This window comes from Carcharhinus amblyrhynchos, chromosome 18 (genome assembly GCF_965287045.1).
Source record: "Carcharhinus amblyrhynchos chromosome 18, sCarAmb.v2.hapA, whole genome shotgun sequence".
Lineage (NCBI taxonomy): Eukaryota > Metazoa > Chordata > Chondrichthyes > Carcharhiniformes > Carcharhinidae > Carcharhinus > Carcharhinus amblyrhynchos.
The window spans coordinates 26,173,842-26,193,235 of record NC_137341.1 but is presented as its reverse complement, the minus strand read 5'-3'; the positions used below and the strand labels follow the sequence as shown (position 1 = coordinate 26,193,235).

The 19,394-nt window shown below is 40.9% G+C and overlaps 1 protein-coding gene across 3 annotated transcripts in view; it reads right to left on the bottom strand.

The window, feature by feature from the left end:
• top3a (DNA topoisomerase III alpha) overlaps nt 1–19,394 on the bottom strand; it is a 32,542-nt gene that overhangs the window by 11,269 nt on the left and 1,879 nt on the right. For 2 of the 3 annotated variants that reach the window (XM_080206616.1, XM_080206614.1), the window contains exons 2-11: nt 10,691–10,750; nt 8,219–8,292; nt 7,779–7,854; nt 7,342–7,450; nt 6,023–6,166; nt 5,545–5,715; nt 4,890–4,990; nt 3,465–3,539; nt 1,395–1,477; nt 577–784 (exon numbers count right to left, since the gene is read on the bottom strand). In XM_080206616.1, the coding sequence (XP_080062742.1) occupies nt 577–784; nt 1,395–1,477; nt 3,465–3,539; nt 4,890–4,990; nt 5,545–5,715; nt 6,023–6,166; nt 7,342–7,450; nt 7,779–7,854; nt 8,219–8,292; nt 10,691–10,750 (1,101 nt within the window). The remainder of the gene's footprint in view (nt 1–576; nt 785–1,394; nt 1,478–3,464; nt 3,540–4,889; nt 4,991–5,544; nt 5,716–6,022; nt 6,167–7,341; nt 7,451–7,778; nt 7,855–8,218; nt 8,293–10,690; nt 10,751–19,394) is intronic. The other variant, XM_080206615.1, reaches the window with a different exon arrangement.

Here is a 19,394-nt window from a genome sequence, read left to right as displayed (position 1 = left end):
CTTATGTTGAACATTTTGATGTTTCTGTAATACTTTATGGATCATGACGTGGGCCCTCTTTCTGTAAAGACTGAAGAGACTAAGCTCCTCTACTCTTTCATCAGTGTTACATTTCCAATCAATCTTTCTGCATGACTGTGCTCTCCCAATGCCTGAACACAATGTGACTGTGACAACAGATAGATCACTATCCTTAGAAACAGTTCAATTTAGTAAATAGAGTGGTTGGCTGCCTTGGTGTTTGCATTCAATTATTATATTCTCTATAATCTCTCCCTGTTAGCCTTTGTGTAACAGACATCTGTCAAAGCAAAGATCAAAAATAGATCCACTTCCTCTGATTCAGCTCATTTGTTAAACTTCGGAACAACTTGTTCTGTGGTCCCTGCCACCCCTTCATAACCCACGACTTCTCCTGTAATAATTTTCTTTCCATGTAAACTTCTAATTTGATGAAATGAATTAAAATTTTCACCACTTTCAAACAAAGTTTTCCAAGATAGGATATAAAACAATAAAAGCAAAGCAAGATTACAGTGCATGTTAAAGGTAGCAATTACAGGACAGAGTAATTACCTGCAGGTTATTCGTGTATTTAGTTGGATGGATAGGTGGATGGGCCTGGTCTGATTTGCTTCCATTTCGGGGTGTTGGTCCACCTCTGTCCAAAATTCCCTGAGCAAATGCTCCCCAGTGTGGGTCCACAGTTTGCTGCTGCACCAACGTGGAGAGGTTCAGGTCTTTGGGAAAGATGTTGGTTTCAGTGCGAGGGTAGCTAATGTATCTGCACAAATAGAAATGAGGAGCAATGTACTGAGCTTGCAAACTTTCACATCACAAGTATTTTCAATCCCATTCTATCTCAATTGCCTTCTGTCCCAGGGACAGATTCATGTTGGAACAGGCAGCAACTCCCTGCATCTCACCCAAACTACCTGCTCTTTGCATGAGCCTGAACAGCAAGTCTCCGTAAATGGTACGATGACAAGGGTAAGAGCAGCACAGTCAAGCCAGTCCTCACCCATCATCCATACCCAGGCATTTCACATCAAAAGTGAGTATGTGCATGAACTGAACTAATTTTTCTACTTCCTACGACTCACCAGTCACACAGCTCATATTTATACAGTACATTTAATGCAGCAAGTGGCCCAACATGCTTCAGTAGAAGCTGAGCAAATATAGACTGTCAGGAAATATGATCAAAAACACAATGGAAGAAACATTTGAAAAGATTTTAAAGGCGGGGAGACAGTAGGACCAAGGAAGGGAGATTGAGGGGAGAACTGAGACTGCAGAAGGCTACAAATACTGAGTAAAAAAGTAAAGATTTCTCATACAGTAAAATATACACTCTAAAAACAGCTAGAGTGCAAAATCACATTGAACCTCACCCTTGTGTATATAGCTTCTCCGCTATCCTCATTGTCTCCTTTGCGTTGATCTTCAGCTTCCTGGAAACCAGCTTCTCCAATTCCTGTTTTGTAAACAGAATTGCTTTTTTTTAAAAAATTCAAATGCCAATTCTTATTGAAATTGTTCAAATACTTCCTGTTAACAATCAATCCTTGCATGCACCTTTAATGTAGTAAATGGCCACAAAAAGCTTCCTACAGGCAAAGGCAGCTTGGAAGCAAATGGAGGATTGTGGAAAGTAAACAAAGAGATTTAAAAGACTAAGAGAATGTACAGGGTCAATGTTAAAACACCCTGTCTGCCACGTGTTATGCCAGTCTGTACAGTCATAACAATCATGAATGCCAGATGCCTCACATTTTGTTTGAGTTTCCAGATACTCAGATTTCAAATTGCAATGGACAAAACACACGCCAAGCTTTTTATACTCTTAATCTGATGAAATCATTGAGAATTCTGATGATTTTATAAAGGTTTTAGGCAGCACAGTGGTTAGCACTGTTGCCTCACAGTGTCAGGGACCCAGTTCGATTCCTGGCTTGGGTGACTGTCTGTGCAGAGTCTGCACGATCTCCCCATTTTTGCGTGGGTTTTCTCCAAGGATTCCGATTTCCTTCCACAATCCAAAAGATATACTGGTTAGATGGCCACACTAAATTCTCCCTCAGTGTACCTGAACAGGCATCAGACGACTTGGGATTTCCACAGTAACTTCATTACATTGTTAATGTAAGCCTATATGACACTAATAAGCAAACTTGAAACTTTAGCTTAAGCTTGATAAGGAAAGCGCATGAGTTTTGGGGCTTGATCATAAACCATTTCTCTGCAGTGTTGGGAGAGTTTGGGTACTGAGACAGGGGCAGGCTTAGTTGTGGTTACCTGTTCCACCACAATGGATGAACAATCTGCCAATAGACACATATAAAGATTAACATTTATGGAAGATTGTGGAGTCATTTTCCAATAAGAGTTGACACTGTTAGGACAGGAGAAGAAAATGGCAGGGAGTACTGTCATCATATTTACCATCAATTATAGAGTTTCAAATTAATTCCATTATAATCTTGAAAATGATGACACCACAACATCAGTTCCTCAATAGATTTAGTGAGTAACTGCAATGTGTCATGTAGTACTGAAGTCACCAAGGTCAGGGAGTTCATCAGCTTCTGCTGCTTCTATGAAGTCAGATTATGTCAGCTGGTGCAACTATTTGGCTTCATTATTCCTGGATCTGCAGTACAGAGAAGCACAAAGTGCTTCCCTCCTAATGTCACTGACTTCCCGGCAGCCTAATGTTCCAGCTGAACTCCATGTATACACGATGCTCAATATTGAAACATGAGCTTCAACAGTGTTGGCCATGGAGGACAGCATGGTGGCACAGTGATTAGCACTGCTGCCTCACAGCACCAAGGACCTGGGTTCAATTCCTGGCTTGAGTCACTGTCTGTGTGGAGTTTGCACATTCTCCCTGTGTCTGCGTGGGTTTCTTCTGGGTGCTCCGATTTCCTCCCACAGTCCAAAGATGTGCAGGTTAGGTGCATTGGCCATGTTAAATTCTCCCTCAGTTCACCCGAGCAGGCACCAGAATGTAGCAACTTGGGGATATTCATAGCGACTTCATTAGAGTGTGAATGTAAGCCTACTTGTGACTAATAAATAAATTAAATATAGATTGTGTCCAGTTCTCACTGAACATCCAAGGACTTCAATCAGAGTCCCTGACGTACAAAAGCAAATATACCGGCCTGGCTGAGATCAGCCTTGCACAACCTGGGCAGCAAAGCTGGAATTTTCCTGATTTGTATGTCACACCATAAACCCATTGAGCTAAAGAAGCAAGTAGCATTCCATTATAAATAACCTTAAACCACAGAATGAGAGCATTCAATATAGAAGAATTAAAAATAGAAACATCTAAATCTCATGCTGCTGCAGCACATCACAACCACTTTTCGAAGCAGGCCCACATTTTAAAAATTGATAATCACAAAGGCAATTTTTTTTTTATAATAGAATGTGAACTACATTTAGATACACACCACAGTGTCAAGAGCTAAAGGTCTCCATTTGCTCTTTGGTTTGGTAAAAACATCAAGTACAGTTGCAACTGGATCCTGTGATCAGCAAATAAAGGATATCAAGACAGCATTCATAAAAACAAATGGAATTTTACAATACTGAGGTTTTAATTATCTTTTTCTGAATTTTCTTAAATAACACCCTGTGCAACAAACAGTTGACAGGCTGAGAGAAATCTTATTTATTAACAGGAATGCACTCACACCACAACATCCCCACATCCCTGCAGAATAGGCTTCCCAAGCGCCACAAGTTCAACCACATAAAACTGCTTCACTCAGAGGCTGGGGATATAATTTACACACCCTGTTCCCATTTCTCTGGATCCAGTTTTCCTTCATCCACCTATCCAAACTAATCTGGAGCATTTGGAGCTTCTGCCTCAATCACATTGTGAATTCCACAGCTTCACTACCATCTGCAAAGGTGTTTTTCCCTCTGTTCTCTTGCATTTAATCCTGTATCTATAGCTTCTAATTCTGGGCATTTAATTACAGGAAAGTTTTTTTTATCTACCCTGTCCCATCCCTTCAGAATATTAAACAGTCTATTATATTTGTGTTGCTCTATCAAGAAACGAACCAATTATTCAAATACATCTTCCTATTTGTGTTTCCTCAGGCAGCATTCTAATGAATCTGTACATTTCCCCCTGCCAAGTCTTAATATCATTCCAATGAGGTGGAACCCGATTAACAAAGAGGTCTAATTAACGCTAATACAAGCTCATCATTACGTCTTCACGTTTATACTCTGTACCTCCAAGATAAAACCTAAAATTTCATTTGGTTTCCAGTCTGATGAAAGATCAGGGCTGAAACATTAGCTCTTTTTCTCTCTCTAAAACATACCTCCTGAGCTGCAAAATATCTCCAGTATATTCTATTTTAATTTCTGTATTTAATTTTCCTACAGCCATATCAACTTGAGCTTCAATATTATAGTCTTTAATATCCTATGAACCTGTCCCCAAAGTCCCACAACACTCAGCCTACTTCTATTCACACGACAATTACAGCTGATAATTTTTTTAAAGCCAAAATGCATCTATTTTCCCCTCAAGCATATTGAATTTCATCCAGCACTTTTTAGGCAATTCTTCAATATCATCACTATCCCTTTACAGCTTCCTTCACTCTTCTAAAGAATTAACTCTACCTATGTTTGTACCATCTTCACGCTCACTGGGACTATATCCAAATCACAAATAGTGAACAGAAGTATTCCCTTGGGATACCACAACCCATTTCCAACCACAGTGAAATATATAATCTTCAACTTCTCTCTATTCCCTCCCTCCCAACCAATTTTTAAATCCACTTTGCTATCCTCTCCCAACTTGAAATATTTTAGGGATTCGGGATAATCAGAATGAATATGTTCACCTCCATGCAGATCTGATAAAGTACAAGGCATGCTGTGTGGTTGAAGAGGCGATATCTTTTCCAGTTAAATTCTACATTTCCATCTTCGGACTCATGGGTAACTGAAAAGACAAAACTCCCCATTGATGTCTGGCACATTTGGAATGTCCAGAAACAAACACTCATCACCTGTACCATGTTACCAAAATTGAAAAGAACAAGAGAACTCTGTAAAAATTCACCTGTCACCAAAAGGTGCTTATCCAGTAACCCATTTCTTCAGAATCCAGATAAACTGTATTTTGGGCATGGGTCCATAATTACTTTTCCAGAAGTTTAGACTCCAATTATTGAAATATCTGACCACTATTTAATTGACAGAACTAACACACAATAGTGATATTTTACTACAGAATCCATTATATTATGCTCCTGGGAATCAGCATTATCTTTTCTTCCTTTGTCCTTGGGGCAGAGACTCATTCTAGGGTTAGATTTTACACGCACCTCAACTCTCTGCATACCAAGCCCCAAATTATCATCTCTTGTATGTGGGCATCATGGGCCTATTCAATTGTGCAGGCAGGCAACGTGCAAAAACATGATCCCTCTCAGTTGATACCCACTGACAAACATTTCAAACAATGTTCAAAAAAAAACAACAGCTGCATCATACCTTTGATTTTAAAGAATGTTTCTTGGATAAAAGCTTGGATTGCTTTGAAACGCTCAACCACAAACCCCAGCGTAGGAAACTGACAGCTGCCATAGCTGATGAGTTGATTTGAGAGCACATTCGGGAATATTTTCTGTAGTCGCAAGGTCTGAAACCGAGTGAATGAGGCACCTATACAGATAAAATTATACAACTCCATTTAAGCAGCACTGCAAAGGCAAATTTCAGTTACATCTTGACTCAGTTGATGGTATACTTGATTGATCATGGGTTCAAAGCTAACTCCAGAGGCAAGTGCATAATATTGGGAGTTTACTGATTCCCTCTACCTGTCCATTAACAGGGGAGTTCTCCAGATTTCCAGACCACAATTCAACATTTACATCACCAAAACAAATAAAGTGGAAAACGTCAGAGCCACTGCAAATTATTTTTACATGGAAAGCACAGAAAAAACAAATGCCCTTGGACATCTTACCTATCCTCAGGTCCAATTCCTGTCTTACATCAACAGCATCGCTGACTTTCTGATCAGGTTCCACCAGATTCTCACAGGCTTGTCTGATGGAGTGAGGTGTAATCTCAGAAAATCGTGCTCGCAGCACCTGTAGATTGGGCTTCACTGCCAAGGCAGAATAACCATCATTAACAAACACAAAGCAAAGTCTTCCTGCAAGCTCTTCCAAAAGAACAAACAAAAGAATAAACTCAAAATTACAAACAGCACAACTTCACCCAAATCAAATCCTTCCTGCCTGCCAACATCTCCCTACACAGGTCAGATGGCTGTCTTCTCCACTTTTCAAGGGACACTCAAATTGTAATACTACCCTTGATCACATCAACAAGCTGACTGTGCACTCAGGGTCACACTTCATTGTGATTTGCATCCCTCAGGTCTATACCAAGTAATGTTGCTCTCACTGGAGAGTAGTGAGGCTACTAGAACTTGGCCAAGTGCCTCCTCTTCATAGTCTGCATTTATGAACTGTGTATGTTTAATACACATGCTGACTTCACCAATTATTTTCCAAATAAAATGCAGAGACAATTAGCATAAAACAGACGACAGAACTTTATAGTACAGTCCTATCATTAATACCAACACTATTGAGCTTCTAGTCACAAATATAACTGGCATGTTCTCCTGCTTGATATGTGCTGGTCAGTTCAGGGTAGGGTTAGCAGAGGTTTGAAAGCTGTCCAGTTCTAGGCATTGCCTAACCTGTAGAAACCCTAACAGTGGTGGGCAACCTGCAGCCTGAGATTCACAAGACATTTTGTTGACCATTGCCCATGTGCAGAGTTGCCACATTCCACTGATCTCTATTGCATTTTTTCCCTAGGGATACAACTGAAATGATGTACATGTAAAGGAAGGACAAATGAAGTGAGGTGCATGCTGACTGCACATAACACTGACTGTGAGCCATGTGCTCCCAAAGTGTTAATGTTGGTTTTGAAGTTGATGATAGTTTTCATGTATAAATGATTAAGCATTTTCTATAACTCATTATGAAATATTCAGTGTGCATTAAACGTATTTAACATTATTCACAGGATCAAGGCTAGTGAACAAGCCTGAATTCAATCTTGCAGCCCATTGAGACTCACTAGCCTAGGTTACCCATCAGTGCCCTTGGAGGAGGTTGAGCGAAATAACAAATCCTTTCTTCCAACTATTGGACAAAAGCAACAGAAATTTCTATGAAATCCTTAAATTATTACAGAATCGAACATGTACACTTCATGCTACTAGGATCTAACAAAGTGTGCCATCACGCCAGTGACACAAACCTGCTTTACACACATGAATGATTTCAAATCCAATGTTCTCCCCTTCACGATCACAGTCAGTCCAAAGGATCAAGGCCTGACATTTCCTCACCTCTCGCTCCAGGGTTCTCTATAAATGAATAAAAGCCAAGAATCAGCTGCAGTTATTATGTTCTCTGTTAAACTCCTGATCAAACAGCATCACCTTTTTATGCAAAGATTCATTATTTGAAATATACACAAACTGATTAATTTATCTGATCATCAAGGTGATAATACTGGGGAAGAGCACTTTTAATCTCTCAAGAACACTTCTAGAGCCAGTGCAGCACATGTTAGACATAGTGTAAAGCTCTCTGTCCCATCAAACACTCACACAGCAGGTACACAGTGGATTAGACATATAGCATAGCACATGTGCAGCATGTGATCCTGAACCAATCATATAATTACTGTACCTTAATATCCACATAGTTCTCTGGACAGTACTTCTCCACTTCAGCATCAAAGAGAGTCACAGGGTTACAGCTGTGCCTAGATATTGAATAAAAAAGCTTCAATGAGCAAAATACAGGCTTGGCACACATTATTCTCAGAAGTGATCTTGTTGAATTCTGAAATTTGTTGTTTGCTTAAAAAAAAGGATCATTTTTATATTCTTCTGACACCCACAGTGAACAAAATTAGAATATGATTTTTGCTTCACATGAATAATTTAAAGTTAGATAATTTTAAGTTGGGATATAGTTTACAGTTCATCCCTGTACATCTGATTAGTGGGCTATGATAACATGCTGCACCATCTACCCAATCCTGGGATCAATTCTCCCCTACCCACTGACTGAGGTCTGTTTACAAGATGAATCTCAACATGGCTTCATATTTAAATAAAACTTACCATTTCTGAAAAGGTGATTTGAACTCTAACTCAAGGAGGTGACCTGAGACAGAGGTCATCACTATAGCAACATTCTGCAAGTATGGTGGCGAGAAAGGAATAGAAAGGGAAAAAAAATGAGTTATATCAAATAAATATTATTTGCACCAACATAAATATCACATTACATGCATTCTTGTGTTTCAATTTTTAGATTTTAATCCCCACATCCTTGCACACAAAGAAAGAAAGAAACTGTATTTTACTCACTTCCAGAAAAAAGACTTCTCCATTTATCTTTTCTTTAACATCAATTTTAAACTGAGCTGTAGCAGGATCTGATAACAGTAGATGGTGTCTGCTGCCCTCTATCAGTGGATGAAGGTTTTGATTCTGGTCTTGTGTAGCACATTGTAAAAGTGCACTGAACCCCTTCTACTGGTCATTCCTCCGAAGATTTTGTTTTAAAATCATTCCACTTGCAACTCAGAAAATTCCAGCACAATTTTACCCTTGTACCTTGCTTGCCTAGCTTGAATTCCAAGAGGCCAACCCTAATTTTCTTAAGGCTATGAAGTGCTGGAGAGGACAGTTGGTGATTCAACATTTATGAATCAAAACGATCTGCTTTTTCTTTTTAACGGTACATACAAGGATCAGAAACTTGAGATTGCGGGTGGTCTTTCTACTTTCTAGATTCACATCTCCATCTCAAGGGGGCTTTCAAAAAAATTACTGCGCTTAGAGGGAAGCAACACAATGATGCACACATGAATCGTATATTGTGTTCAATTGTAATGCATGTGGTGGGCATTAAGTGAAGATTTACTTATGCCCTGAAACCAACAAAACAGCTGAACTCAAGGTGAGATGCAAGTGACTGACCTTGACAGCAAGGCAACATTTGACTGAGAATGACATCGAGGAGCTTTCGCAAAACTGGAGTCAATTGGAATCAGAAGGAAAACTGCTCTGTTTGGAGTCATACTAAGCAGAAAGTAAGATAGTTGTGGAGGTTAATCATCTCAGTCCCAGGACATCACTGAGTTACTCAGAGTAATAGTGTCCTAGACCCAACCATCTTCAGCACCTTCATTACCGACAGCCCTTCCATCATAAGGTCAGAAGTGGGGATGCTTGCTGGTGCTGCTGAACATTGTGCAATGTTCAACAGCACTAACGACTTCTCAGATACAGAAGCAGTCCCATGTCCAAATGCAGTAAGACCTGGACAATATCCATACTTGGACTAGCAAGTGGTAAGTAATATTCACACCACTGAGTAATATGCTCTGCCAGAGAGTCGGTGCACTTGATGGACCTGCAGTGTAGGGATTTTATGGTATAAAAGTGCCACGCAATGACCATCTCCAACAAAAGAGAATCTAACCATCACCCCTCCCATTGCAGAGTCCTACACTATCAACATCCGGGGGTTACCACTGACCAGAATTAAACCAGGTCAGCCATATAAAGACCAGTAAGAGGCTGGGAATGCTGAAGTAACTCACCTCTTGACTCCCCAAAGCCTGTCCACATTCTACAAGATACAAATCAGCAGTGTGATGGAATACTCTTCAATTGACTGAATGAGTACAGCTCCAACAACACTCAAGAACCATCCAGGATAAAACAACCTCCTTGTTGGCACACCATTCACAAACATTCATTCCCCCCGCCACTGATGCACAGCAACAGTAGTGTGTACCATCTACAAGATGCACTGCAGCAACTCACTAAGGCTCCTTCGACTGCACCTTCCAAATCTACAACCTTTACTAACTAGAAGGACAAGGGCAGTAGATGCATAGGAACACCACCAAGTTCCTGTCCAAGACACCTACCATCCTAACTTGAAAATATATCACTGTTCCTTCACTGCCGCTGGGTTAAGATCCTGGAGCTCCTGCCCTGATAACATTGTGGGTGACCATCACATGGACTGCAGCAGTTCAAAAAGGTAGCTCACTACCACCTTTGAGAGTAATTAGGGATGGGTAGTAAATGCAGGCCTAGCCAGTGGCACCTACACCCAAGGCCAAATTTTTAAAAACTTGGGTGAAAGATTAATGCTTGTAATGTGTAATTCTGTAAATAAATGTTTATAAGTGTAAAGATGGGCTCAAGGTCTGTCCATCGCTAAGTAGGTTTCAACAGCACAACGTATTAGACATTCAATACACATGGCCAGTTAAAAGTACCTACCCTAACTCTACCATCAAGAGTAGCTTAGGAAAGGGGAAGCAAAAATAGTCGAAGTAATTCACCATATGTGCACCACCATCTGCCTTCCTCTCTCTTTCATCCCCTCGCCATGCCAAGACACCTTTGTAACCTCTCTTAGTGCCAGATCATACCACCCTTTGGATGAGGCTCATGAGCAGTTACTGAGATGCTACCACTCACAACAGATGTCACAGTAAGAAAAGAGGAGATGAACAAAAGAAAACATAGGAAAGTCTGAAGAGCTTATTTATGAATCTGAAGACATACTTGACCGAATAGGTGATAATCATATTCATAGATCTTGTTGAATTTTGAAAGTCCTTCTCTCTGGTTGAAGCAAAAACAGGAACATTATTGAGAAACAGTATTTGGAAATTAGATAAAATATCAAAACACATGTCATGGCTTCCCAATTCAAGTCAGAGCATGGCTTGGGCTGCCATTAGCTCTTCAGTCTAAAAGCTCAGGTGCCGTCATATTGCTCTATGACTAATTTAAATTATCTTTATCAGAAAAGCAGTAGTAATCAAAACGCATGAGAAAAAAAAATCCAGGAATTATATTCCTGACTGCTATCAAATGAAATTGCCAGAAATAATGCATCCGTGTGATTATCAGTGAAGACATATTTGGCTCAGCTGTAATAATCCCAATGGTTGAAATGCCTGTATAAATTCACAGCCTGAACACAATCAGGAGTATGTAAAGGTCTCCAGCATTCTTCAATCCCTAATCCAGCTCAAATCACTGGACCAGATTTTCTTCCATTAGTAATGACCAAGAGAATTGCTCAGCTGTAACCCAAATTTCTGCTGTTTTAAATTAGTTGCTTGCTGTTTGAACTCCCTTATGGACATCTGATCCTCCCTGCACCTAGTTAATTCAATACAACAGGCCCAGAAACATCTGCCACATATTTGAAGTAGAGGACAGATAAAGAAAATAAACTGAAGATGTAAAACCATTCATGATTTCATTCAGTGGACAAGAATTATCTCCAGAATTCTGTAGAACTGAGGGAGAGAGGGTTCTTTAAATATCGACATAATAAGTCACTGTACTAAGATATATTTAAATAATGTGTTTGTATCTACACACAGACAATATTCAAGCATACGCTTTATGATAGATTTTGGCAATTAGTATAACTGAACTACATCACGTACAATAACTCCATAGCGTGATGAATGTGAAAATGGCCCTGCTCTATTGTTCAAAGCAATCACAAACAGCAGATTAGCCAACTGTGCAAAATCCCTGAGGTAATACATTGACATACCAAATTCCTATAATCAGTGGCACTTCAGCCATTTTAGCTGACTTAAAATACATACAGCCAAACCAGCAGGATGAACAGAGTTCTGCAAATTCAGGGAAAAAGTAAACCGATCTGCTAAGCAATTGTTACTTCAAAACCAGCGGAAGGGACTGAGGGGGAAAACAAAGAGGTAAAAATTTCTGCTTCCAGGGCAAAAAGAATTTGTAATGGTAGTCGGGCAAGAATAGATGCGAGGTCAGTCAGTGGGAGATCACCCCACTGATTTGGAGGGCAATGGATACGCGAGGGGTAGGGCTAATGGAAGAATAAAGACTGGATACACCATGGTGGTGACTGGGAATATTCAGATTCAGAAGGTAGCTGTAATCATGTATGGGATGGTTACAGCGAGGAGACAACTATTTGGATCATGAGTATGGACTCATGTTTGCTCCATGCGAGAGTAACACTCACAACCATATCTCTTCTCCATAGTCCTGCAAATTTCCCCTCATCAAACGCTCATCCAATTCTCTTCTGAAACCCAAAAAGCAAATCTCCCTCCATCACATTTTCAGGCAATGCATTCCTGGTCCAAAGCATGCATTATGTTTAACTTCATTGCACCAGTACTTCACTTGTCATTCCCCTCATATTGGCATCCTCTTGTTCTTGACCCCTCAGTTTCTCTCCATCTATCTAGATTCCTCACAATTTTGAGCAGTTCTATAAAATCTCTCTGTCTATCCAGGTGACTGAAGTTCCTCATTCCTGGAATTATGTTCATAGATCTTTTCTGCCCTCTCTTTAAAAGCCTTCACATCCTTCCTGAGGTCTGGCATTTAGAGTTGGAGACAATCACTGGAGTGTTGGCCTCCACTGGCCAAACCAGTGTCTTATAAAGGTTGACCATAACCTACTTGATTTTGCATCCTATGCCTCTATTTTGTGCATATATACATTCAGGTCACTCTTCCTGCACCAGCTTCAGAACTGCACTCTATATTCTGCCTTTCCTCATCCTTCCTACCATTGTACCACTTCACAACTGACTGCATCAAGTTTTATCTGCTATGTCTGCCTAATCCACCAGTCTATATCCTAATGAAGTTTATCACTATTCTCTTCCGCAGTAGTTCCAAGCTTTGTGTCATCTGCTAATTTCAAAGTGGTGTCCTGTATATCCAAGGCTATTAATATCAGTGACCTTAGCGATGGCCCCTGGACAGTCCCCAAATACCTTCCTCCAGCCTGAAAGACAACTGTTCAACACTACTCAGTCTCCCGTCATTCAAACAACTTCATACCCATGTTATCATTCTATGGGCTTTAACTTGCTAATAAGCCTGTATTGAGGCACTTTACCAAATGCCTTTTGGAAGTCCATGCACGTGACATGGAGCACATTACTCTTATTTACCCTCTTCATTACCTCAAAAAACTCAGTCAAGTCAGTTAAAAACAATGTCATGAACAAATGCACATTGGCTTTCCTTAATTAGTCCACACTTGACCAAGTGACTGTAAATGCTGTCACAAATTAGCATTCCTCAAGTTAAAACAGACTGGCTTATAGTTGCTAGGTTTACGCTTACATCCTTTTGCAATTCACCTGTCCTCTGGTATCAACGTATCAAGAGAATGAGAAAATTATGGCCCATGTCTTCATAATTTCCTCCCTTACTTCTGTCAATATCCTCATATACATCCCATCTTGTTCTGGTGACTTATCAATGTTAAGCACCACATCCTAAGAGCTCTCTCTTATGTCTCTCTTGTGTTTCAATGACCTCTTCTTTCACTGTGACTTCAGTAGTGTCTTCTTCCTTGGCAAAGACAACTACAAAGTACTAATTTAACACAGATTTCCTTTTTTCCTACGTTAATACAGCAACTATACCTTAAAAGGTACTTTATTGGCTGTAAAGTGCTTTTAAGCATGAAAAGTGTTAAATAAATGCAATTCTCTTTTTTTTGCTCTCTGGGCCCCAAACCTCCTCTTAACACCGCTTAAGTATTTATATGCTGAGAACACACTTTAGGATTCCTTTTTGTCAGCTGTCTGTCTCTTCTCACACTTTTTGAATATTTTAAGGCAGAGTTAGTTAGATTCTTGAATAATAAGATTAAAGGTTATTAAGTGTAGGCAGGAATGTGGGATTGACTTTACAATCAGATCAGCTATGGTCTCATTGCACGGCAGGCCAATCAGACACAAGGGGCCAAGTGGCCTTCTCCTGCTCCTAATTCTTATGTTCATATCTTTTGATTCCAACTTACATAGCCAGATGTTTTCACCCCACTGAAATTGGCCCTCTTCTAATTAAGTATTTTTACTTTACATTGCTTGTTGTCCTTTTGTATACTGATCTAAATCTTTTGAATTATGATAATTGTTCTCTAAATGTTCTCCTCCGGATACTTGATCGACTCCATCCCTTAGAACCAGATCCAACAAAACCTCCTTCCTCGTTAGGCCAGAAACATACTAATATTCTCCTCAATCAACACTGCCACCAATTCTCCTTTCTTTCCTAAACATTTTCAATCCAATATTTAGTATCCAGTTTTGCCCATCCCTAAACCAGATCTCCATTATCCATGAGGTGAAAGTGATTGCCCTTGACATCAAGGGAGCATTTGACCAAATATGGCATCAAGGCGTTCCAGCAAAACTGAAGTCAATGGGAATCAGAGGGAAAACTCTATCCCTGCTGGTTGGAATCATACCTCGTGCAAAGAAAGATGGTTGCGATGGTTAAAGGTCAATCATCTCAGCTCCAGGACATCACTGCAGGACTTCTTCAGACTGATGTCTTAGGCTCAACCATCTTCAGCTGCTTCACCAATGACCCCCCCCGCCCCGCCTCCTGCTTCCATCACAAGGTCAGAAGTGGGGATGTTTGCAGATGACTGCACAACATTCACCACCAATCATGACTCCTCAGATACTGAAGCAGTTTATGTCGAAATGCAGCAAGACCTAGAAAATATCCTGGCCTGGGCTGATAAGTGGCAAGTAATACCATACCGTACAAGTGCCATCTCCCACAAGAGAGGATCTAACCATCACACCTTGACTTTCAATGAGATTATCATTGCTGACTCCCCCGTTGTCAACATCCTGCAGATTACCACTGGCTAAAAACTGAACCGGACTAACCAAATAAATACTGCAGCGACCAAAGCAAGTCAAAGGGGTGGGGATGCTGTGGAGTGTAACTCACCTCCTGACTCCCCAAAGTCCGTCTACCATCTGCAAAGCACAACTCAAACTGTAATGGAATACTGGACGGCAGGGTAGCACAGTGGTTAGCACTGCTGCTTCATAGCGCCAGGGATCTGGGTTCGATTCCCAGCTTGGGTCTGTGTAGAATTTGTACGCTCTGTGTCTGCATGGGTTTCTTCCCACATTCTGAAAGATGTGTTGGTTAGGTGCGTTGACCCGAGCAAATGCTGGACTGTGGCAACTAAGGAAATTTCACAGTAACTTCATTGCAATGTTAATGTAAACCTTACTTATGACTAACTAAACAAACTTTACTACACAATCCATACCCTGTACCTGAATGTGTGGCTCAAACAACATTCAAGAAGCTCAACATCATTCAGGGTAAAGCATCAAACTTGATTGCTGCCCTTTCCACAAACGTTAAATCCCTCCATCGCTGGCGAACAGTGGAAGCTGTGTGTACGACCTACAAGATGCACTGCAGAAATTCGTCAATGTTCCTCACACAACACCTCCCAAACCAGTTCCACTATCATCTAGAAAGTCAAGAACAGCAGATGTTTGGGGAAACTACCATCTGGAGCGCCGCCGCCACTCCCCCGAGTCATTCGACATCCTGACTTAAAAATATAATTGCCATTTCTTCACTGTCACTGGGCCGAAGTCCTGGAATCCATCCATCCATCCACCGCCCCTCCCTCACCCCACCACTACCACTTTCTGAAGGGCAACAAGCGGTGGGTAATAAATGCTGACCTAGCCAGTGATGTTCATTCCATAAAATGAATTTTTAAAATATTTCCATTTGGTTATCTGGGCATATAATTCACCAACCTCATCACACTTCATGCATTCACATACACACATAACTTATGACTTTAATGCATTCCCACTTATTGACTCCACCTATTTATAAGTCTCAAATGTTGCCTCTTTGGGCAATTTGGATTAGTCAGTTTAAGGGATGTATTTGTCAGTAGGTGGTGCCTGGTCATCACAGAAATGTGTGGTACATGTAGGACAGGAGAATGTGATGCATGCAAGTGCCAACAGTTGGTGGCAGCAGCAGCAGAAGAGTGAGGGGTTGGTGAACAAAAGCAGTTAGAAATAAATCGAACAAAGTTACCCTGGCTGGAGAAAGGATTTCTGCAAGAGATTGGATGAGTTTGACTGGAGGCAGGGGAATAGAGATGGTATGGGCCAAGCATAGGAATGGGATGAATGGCATTTCTATTGCACTTTTCACAACTAACAGGCATCTAAATGCACCCTTACAACTAATGAAGTAATTTTGAACTGTAGTCACTTCTGTAATACCAGAAACACAGCAACCAAGTAGCACATAACAACTTCCCACCAACAGCAATGTGGTAATGACCAGATAATCTGTCTTGTCATAGGGATGCTGGGATAAATATTGGTCAATAATCACTCCCTTACTCTTAATAGTGCCATGAGATATTTTACATCTATCCAAGCATGCAGATGGGACTTGTTTAATGACAGGGCAGCATCCTCTTAATAAGGCATTGGAGTGCTCAAACCCAGAGCTTTGTGACTCAGATGTAAGAATGACACGAACAATAGAATAGGGAGGGCTGGATGGCATCATAAGAATCCTAAGAACGAGGAGTAGTAGTCAATTTAGCCCCTTGAGCCACCTCCGCCATTTAACACAATCGCGGTTGATCTCATCTCGTTCTCAACTGACCGTTCGCCATAACCCTTCAAACCCTTACTAATTAAAAATCTGTGCATCTCTTTCTAAGTCCAGGCATCCAACACACTCTGAAGGAGTGAATTCCGCACACTCACGACCCTTTGCGAAAAGTAATTTCTCATCTCAGTTTTAAATCTGCCACCCCATATCCTAAAAATATAATCTCTTGTTCTCGATTGCCCTACAAGAGGAAACATCCTCTCTACATCTCCTTTATCAATCCCCCTTATCACCTTGTACACCTCAATTAGCTATCCTCTCATTCTTCTAAACTCCATGCAGCACAGGCTTAAACTGTTCAATCTCTCTTCTGAAGCCAAACCCCTCATCTCTGAATCAATCGTATGAACCTCCTCTGAACTGCCCCCAATGCAACTACATCCCTCAAGTAAAGAGAACAAAACTGTACACAATATTCTAAGTAGGGTCTCACTAATTCATTGCACAGTAGCAACAACATTCCATTACTTTAGCCAATATTCCATTTGCCTTATTATGTGCTGTACTTGCATATTAGTTTTCTGCAATTCATGCACGAAGACATCCACTTCCCTCTGCACTGAAGCATTCTGAAGTTTCTCTGCATTTAGATTAATACTTCGCTGTTGTATTTTTCTTACCAAAATGCATAACTTCACGCTTATCCACTTTAAACTCCATCTGCCACATTTTTCCCCATTCATTTAACTTCTCCATATCCATTTGTAAATTTCTTATTTCATTACTGCAATTCACTATCCCTATGTCATCTGCAAATTTGGCTATAGTGCATTTTATCCCTGTATCAATGTGATTACCATAGATTGTAAGGAGTTGGGGCCCAAGGACCAAACCCTGTGGCACCCCCCACCAGTTACATCTTGCCAACCCAAAAAAGATCCATTTATCCCAACTCTGCGCTGTTGGTGAGCACAGTAAGAAGGTTAAAGTCCAACAGGTTTATTTAGCAGCACAAGCTTTCAGAGGACTGCCCCTTCATCAGGTGAATGGGGGTCATGTTTACAAACAGGGCATATACAGACACACACTCAATTTACAGTTGTACATTGTAATACTTAATATAACATACAATTCAAAAACTATTATTTGTGCTAAAATGAAGATTTACTACATTTGAATGAGTAAGTTTTAGAAATGCTCAAATAAATAACATACACAAGCATTGCTAAACTGCTGCAGATGCATCTGTCCATGACAATATTGGTAAGCGTAGCCACAGCACAGTCCTTGTGGAGACAAAGTCCCACCTTCATATTGAGAATAACTTCCACCGTGTTGCATGGCACAGTCACCGTGCTAAATGAGACAGACTTTGAACCAATTTGACAACTCAAGATGGGCATCCATGAGGCACTATGGGCCAGCAACAGAGGAACTGTACTCCAGCACAAGCTGCAACCTCATGGCCCAACATATCCCCCACTCAACCATTACCATCATGCCTGGTTCAATGGAGAGTGCAGGAGGGCATGCCAGGAGCAGCACCAGACATGCCTAAAAATGAGGTGTCAACCTGGTGAACCTACCAAACAGGGCAACTTGCATGCCAAACAGCAAGTGATCGATAGAGCTAAGTGATCCCACAATCAACTGGAAGAGGAGGTTACACAAATAACCCTATTCTCAATGATGGAGGATTCCAGCACATCAGTGCAAAAGATAAGGCTGAAGTATTCACAGCGATCTTCAACCAGAAGTGCCAAGTGGATAATTCATCTTGGCATCCTCCAGTGGGCCCCAGCATCTCAAATGCCAGTCTTCAGCCAATTTGATTCACTCCACATGATATCAAGAAACGATTGGAGGCACTGTATATTGCAAAGGCAATGGGCCCTGATAACATTCCAGCAATAGTGCTTCAGAACTTGCTGCCCCCCTAGCCAAGCACTTCCAGTACAATTACAACACTGACATCGACCCAACTATGTGGAAAATTGCTCCGGTATGTTTTGCAGGACAAATCCTACTCGACCAATTACCATCCAATCTACTCTTGATTATCAGTAAAATAATGGAAGGGGTTATCGTTGGCGCTATCAAGCAGGACTTCCTCAACAATAACCTGCTCAGGCAAAAACTTGAATGAATGAGTATGGGGTGCAAACACTCTGCTGGTTGAAATCATACTTGATACACAGGAAGACAGTTGTAGTTGTGGAGGGTCAATCATCTCAGCTTCAGGACATCTCTGCAGGAGTCCCTCAGGGTAGTGTCCTAGGCCCAACCGTCTTTAGCTGCTTCGTCAATGATGTTCCCTCCATTATAAGGTCAGAAATGGGGATGTTTGTCAATGAATGCATAATGTTCAGCATCAATTACAACTCCTTAGATACTGAAGCAGTCCACTTTCAAATGCAGCAAGATCTGGACAATATCCAGGCTTGGGCTGGCAAGTGGCCAGTAACATACAAATGCTAAGCAATGATCATCACCAACAAGAGATACTCTAACCACCACCCCTTGACATTCAATGGCATTACCATCATTGAATTCCCTATCAACACCCTTGGGGTTACCATTGACCAGAAACTCAACTAGATTCATCACATAAAAACAGTGGCTGCAAGAGCAGGTCAGAGGCTAGGAATACTGTGGCATGTAACTCATCTCCAGACTCCACCATCTACAAGGCACAAGTCAGGTGTGCGATGGAATACTCCCCACTTGCCTGAATGGGTGCAGCTCCAACAACAATCCAGAAACTTTACACCACCCAGGACAAAGCAGGCCACTTGATTGGCATTATATCCACAAACATCCA